The 6,000-nt window shown below is 47.1% G+C and overlaps 1 protein-coding gene across 2 annotated transcripts in view; it reads left to right on the top strand.

Moving 5' to 3' along the window:
- Positions 1 to 1,082: 1,082 nt before the first annotated feature.
- The window catches only part of AGO4 (argonaute RISC component 4), a 464,331-nt gene continuing 459,413 nt past the window's right edge, over positions 1,083 to 6,000 (top strand). The window contains exon 1 of one of the 2 annotated variants that reach the window (XM_086956500.1): positions 1,083 to 1,402. In XM_086956500.1, the coding sequence (XP_086812626.1) occupies positions 1,354 to 1,402 (49 nt within the window). In that variant the 5' untranslated portion in view covers positions 1,083 to 1,353. The remainder of the gene's footprint in view (positions 1,403 to 6,000) is intronic. The other variant, XM_086956502.1, reaches the window with a different exon arrangement.

The raw sequence follows: 6,000 nt of genomic DNA, 5'->3' as shown, positions 1-6,000 counted from the left end.
ACTTTAGAAAATGTCAAAAAATAAACTGTACTGTACTGCACAGTTGGACTGCCTCCTGCCCACACCTTGCCGGTGTGCTCTTTTTCCATTGCCTTAACTTTTTTTCCATCTCCTCTGCTGCCTCTTCACTTTATCCCATCATGACTTAGTCTTGTTTGGCGCTTGCCAACTCATTTGCCCTCACACTTTTCAGCCTCACCCGTCCTTCCCCGTTTCCAGGTGTTTATTTTCCCATTTAAAGTCCTGCTACAGTTAAAGGGGCTGAGGGATCACGCACGCGCTTTCACTGCAATACTTCACCCTGTGCGCGTGCTTGCGTACTTCTCGCCCAGCATTGTGTACCTCCCTAAAGGAAGACGATAGGGCCGCGGCCATTTTGTAGTGCAGCCTTTTTGATAAATGAATGAGCAAAGTTAATTGTTAGAAAAATGTAAATTAATTTAAGCGGACATTGGCCTTTAAAGTTGTATAGCAAACGTCGGCATGTACCCATTTCTTTGTTAATTCACACGTTTTAATTAATTAAAATTTTACTCGCCACAGGCTATAAAATAGATCCTTATTTTTTAATGTACTTGCATCGTGTATGGTATTTTTATCCAGTGACTTAAGCGATAGTTGTATTTCAAAGGCGGTCAAACAACTTCTCTGCAATAGAATGTGGCTGTAAGTTGAGCAAGCGAAGTAAGTGTTTGATCTTCTGTTCCATAAACCTGTTGGCCATTTCGAAATGGCGTATTTTTCTGTAGTTTGGAAGTTGTCCCCAGACAACTACATTAAACGTTTCTAGATTTATAGAAGCATATAAGCACGAAACTAGAAGGGGGCACCGCTACAAGCATATCAAAGCTGACACTATTCTGCAAATACAGCTTCACTAGCTAGCTTGCCATTATGAACTACGATATAGTTATGTTATATTACTATTTAGGGATCTAAACGTTTCTAATAATGGACTAACATTTTTTTTGTCATAAGAAATCAAAGGATCTGGGAACTCTTAAAGATGGCCGCTATGTCGCACGGCACTTTCCTGCCGTACCGCTTCTTCGCCGCGGATCGGGAGCGCGGCGATCGCACAGCTCACTGTCGCGCGCTTGGGTGTACTGGTTGCACGCGCCCCCTCATGCACCGGCCCATAGCCCCCTTGTAACTCTCCACCCCTCCCCTAGCAGCCCGTCAGTACGTCTGCCCCCAGGTTCCGGAGGAGGGTGGCCTCCCGGACCCACATCGACTCGGCACCCCTGACCGTCCCCCTCGGCGGACCCCCTCTTCTCCCTCCTGCGCCCCCACCCCGGAGCCAATATTCCGGAGAAGAAGCGCCCCCCCGTGGAGCGGAGCGCGGCCCCGGATATGGAGGCGGGAGGAGGGCCCGGTGAGTCCCGGGGGGAAGCTCCGGCCGGTGAGTGACCCATAGAACGTTGGGAGGGGGCCACCAGAGGCCAAGGGGAGCTGATTCAAGGAATCGGGGCCTCGGAGGTCGTGGGGGGACCAACAGACATGGCTATTGCATGTGTAATTCTGATTGAAGTGGGTGGGGGGACTAGCTAGGAAGGGAATCCTGGGATCTAGACTAATGTATCTCGATGGGGTCAGGCCCCCGGATGAATGGTACGTGTTTAGGGTTGATTGAGATAGTCATGCAAGGCAGTTAACGGAGCGAGGTTTCTGGACCGGGATTGTGGATGGGAGACCTAAGAACAACACTGAAGGGGGTACCAATTTGTGAATGGGATGGCAGATGTGGTGTCAGGAGTTGTGCACTGAACCCGTTCACTTAGTTGTTGCGGCTTAGTGGTCCTTTGGCATCGGTCCTGGTGGTGTCTGTGCGTCCAATTAGTTGGTCGTGGTGGCGTGTACGTCCCCTCGTCGTCCTGATGAAGTGCATGTCTCACTTGAGTTGGGTCATGTAAGTGGGCACTCCTGTCCTTGAGTTGTGGTGCCGTGCATGCCTCTCCCGGTGTGGATCACAGTATTGTGCGTGCCTCCCCTTGGTTTGGGGGGTGTCATTGTCCCATCTCCTACAAGCTTCTCCTTGGCTTGCCTCAGCTCGTGATAGAGCCTGATGGCATGCTTTCCCTTTATTGATTCAACTTTATCATATCCCTACGCCTGTTCAAAAAGTGGAGGGACCGCCCCCCCCCCCCCCCCGCTTCACTACTCCAGACCCTCAGATAAGCAGCTGATGCTACATTAAAGATAGCGGTGATAAGCAGTTCGAAGTTGAAATCTCTTGTTCTTGTTGGAAACTTGGAAATATTACTTCCCATAAGCTCGTGTACATCTGTTGCCCTCCCACCTTTTTGACATTCGTTTTTAGCCTTATTTACAAAGGTATGGTCTCTGGCAGGCTTGCACTAACTCTGAGAATTGATTATCAAGTGACACCTGCGCTTCCTTTCAGTACCTGGTGCTGGAGATCAAATCCAGTACCTATTCTTCATCCTGAATTCGTTTTTGTCACCCTATGTGCATATGCTTGGAATGCAATGCTTGCAGTAGTATTTACTTATCTATTTTTTTTAAATTTGTTATCTTTTTCTTCACCGGTATAATTTTAAGGAATTACTCCTTTATGAACAATCATTTGCAATGCAATTGGTCTCGCTTTTGGGACCTTATTAGTATTTAGCCATGCAGCACATTAGACTGGGCACTGCAACATCTACTGTTCTTTAACATGAAATTCTTCCCAAAGTTGAGGGTTGCACAAAGCAACATATTTAAGGGGGGAATGAAGAATGAAAATGGTTTCATTTTCGTTCACCTTTTCAAAATGTCGAGGGTCACCGGTGATGGAAAGTATCAGATAGGGCAAGCTGATAGTGTGCGTGAGAGCTTTAGCAAGAGTGTCTGTAGGGTGAAGCTGTGTGTGAGAAGGGAGAGGTGTGTGAAAGCATGTGCAAGAGAAATGTGAGTTTAAATTAGGTGTGTGCGTTTGAGAGAAGTGTGCATGGGAATGTGTTTGATAACTTTAGAAGCAGTTCATATATAAGTCTGTTTGGGAAAGTGGTTTCTGAGAGTGTGGGGGTGTGAGAGGGCGTGAGGTGAGGTGAGGTGCAGCATCAAGACTTTGAGCTATTGGCATTGTAAATGAAAATGCCTTTATGCACCATTTGAAGATTTTCAAAACACACACTTTGTAATTCTAGTCCTTGTTTACAAGAAGCAAGGCTGGCAGTAAAAGAGGCACATCTGTTGGCAGCCTTTCTTTTTATAAGCAACAACTAGAAGTATAAAGTGCGTGTTTATGCGTAGTTTGCAGGTTTTTAAAATATATACATAAAAAGCATTGTTATTTACACTGCCAATAGCTCCAGTTCTCGCAAATGCGAGAGCTATTGCATAGCAAATGCTTATTGTTGGAAGTGCTTAAGTGATTTGTGGTGTAACTCTGTACTGTGCTTCATCCGGAGCTTCTACCCTGCTACCTTCAGATCAGATTAATAGCATTAACAAGGTTGGTGAACATAATGGAGGTACATTCATGTTGCTTACTAATTTGTAGAAGGTTCAGTATACATTTATAGAAATTGTTTTGATATAAAATATGGCCAACAATAAAAATGTCTGTTATAAAGTTTAAATTAGTTAACTAATTTTAGAATATTTCCCAAAACATTCCACAAAAGACAGGAAAGGAAAATTAAAACTTACAATAATAAAGTACCCCCACTGTATTTTTTTAAATAAAATATTTGTTTTATTGAAACAATCAACAGAAAACATTACAAAAAACACAAATGCAGTAAGGAGCAGTTGGCAAGATGGTCAAAGTCGCACCACATAAACATACAGTTAAATACAATCGGTGTAATGGGTCAAGGACATCATCAAAGATTCTTGGTCACATACATACATTAAAATCTTACAGCGTCTCATTGTCAACATCAAGTGGGGGAGTGTCGGAAAAGGGGTACCACAGGAAACCTCTGTTTTGTTCCTGGGGCCCAATATTTTATTCAATTTGCCTGGGCATCCCCTGCTCTCATACACCACTCTCTCCGCCTGCAATCACCAGTCCATGTGGGCAGCCCAGTCAAAGTATTCAGGCCCAACTCCTCCCCTCCATGTTCTGGCGATATTACGCTTTTCCACCATACAGCCCAACGATACCCATACTTGTTCAGTACGTGACAGATCAGTGGCTTCCCAAATGTTCAATAGACAAATAAGGGCAGGCCTCAATAGATTTGTGGCCGATTCGGGACATGGTGGACACAATCCTACTCCAATACCGTTGAAGGACCGGACATTCCACCACTGGTGTAGGAAGGTACCAGTGGAACCACAACCCTGGGGCATAGTGGGGAATCAAGGAGCCCCATTTTAACAAGCACCAAACTAGTATAATAGGCCCTGGGAAGTATTTTAAGCTGTCTTAGCTTGAAACAGGAGCGGATAGCCACTTACCAGGGCGAGGCCAGGGCCTCCCTCCAATCCTCATCACGTATGCCCCCCACGTCATCACACCATTTTGCACTTCGTTTGTCGCGAGTTTCCAGTAAATTAAGTATTTTACGATGGGTCAGGGAGATGGCCTTGTCCGGGAGAGTAGTCTAGGAGTCTATCCTCCAGAGGCGAAGAGACTGGTGGATCGGAACCCTTGGGAATTGCATTATATAATGCACTTGCCTAAAGATATCGAAACGTTTCCACCTCGTGCAATCGGTACTGTGTTGTAGCTCACCAAACGGAACCACTCCGCCCACAGGTCCCCAACCGTAGAGAGTCCAATCAGATCCCACTTATCAAATCCTGGTTGCCTTGCGAGCATACCCAACTGGTTCAACTCTAGCAGCGAAGTAACTTGTATAATTTTACCCTTCCAACCCAATGCAGCATTTTGGGCGTATGTCTAGTCCCTCCATACATTTCCCTTTAGTGATTGCCCGCAGCCATATTGTGCCTGTCCATCCTGTATGCTGGGTCCGTGATGGGCCGGTGTGCCCAGTAAATGAGGACCACTAACTGTGAGGCCCAGTAATATGATTTAATGGCGGGTAAAGCGATACCTCGGTCGTACCAGCTTTTTGTAAGTTTGACGAGCGATTCAGGATGTGCCGCTATTCCATAGCAGTGCGGACCTGAGTCAACTGCCTGGAAGTATTGAGGCAGGACGGGATATGACGTATTCTGTAGGGCATAGAGGAAACTGGAAAGCGCTATCTATACTACTATTATAAAGAGAGAACACAAACCTTTGAGCCAGGTAAACTCGGGAACCACAGTGCCAATCCACACACCCGATACATCCTTGAAAACGTCAGGGTGTGCAGATGGACATAGGCTATATAAAATAAAAATTAAACGTACATTTAAAAATTTAACTTTAAAAAAAAAAGTAGTCCCCTGGAAGTAGCGCTGGCTGCGACGTAGCGCTGTCCGCGACATGCGTGATGACGAGGGGGAGCGGCGGACAGGAGAAGCGGAGAGGATCGGTGACGAGCGGCGAGGAGCGGCGGTGAAGTCAGAAGCGCCGGCTCAGGTAAGGCAAAGGGACACGTAAAATGTCGGGGCGGGCGGGGGCCTGGGCGGGCGGTTGGCCCTGAAGCCTCATTGCCCCCGGACAACGTCTGGGCGGGCCGGGAGGAGCGGTGACAAGCGGCGGTGAAGTCAGGCGCGCCGGCTCAGATAAGGCAAAGGGACACGTAAAATGTCGGGACGGGAGGCGGCTCCGGGACACAGACCATGTCGGGGCGGGGGCCGGGGTGGGCGGTTGGCCCTGAAGCCTCATTGCCCCCGGACAACGTCGGGGCGGGCTGCTAGTCATATTATAAAGGGCAGCTCTAGCCAAGAGAGTAAGGGGCAGTGTTTTTCAACCCACTGTATATTTTTATCTGGAACCCTCCTGTCTTTCATTTGTTATCAAAACACTTTCGTGCTCGAATGCCAGGGGGAGGGGACAGAGGTCCAATGGAGGTCGACAAAAGTCTGCCCATACAGAGACTTTATTAGCAAAGTAGAAGGACTGGGCATGCAAAAGTGTTGTCTTTTTCT

The sequence above is a fragment of the Lissotriton vulgaris genome, chromosome 2_1 (assembly GCF_964263255.1).
Source record: "Lissotriton vulgaris chromosome 2_1, aLisVul1.2, whole genome shotgun sequence".
Lineage (NCBI taxonomy): Eukaryota > Metazoa > Chordata > Amphibia > Caudata > Salamandridae > Lissotriton > Lissotriton vulgaris.
This window is presented reverse-complemented; position numbering and strand designations above follow the sequence as displayed.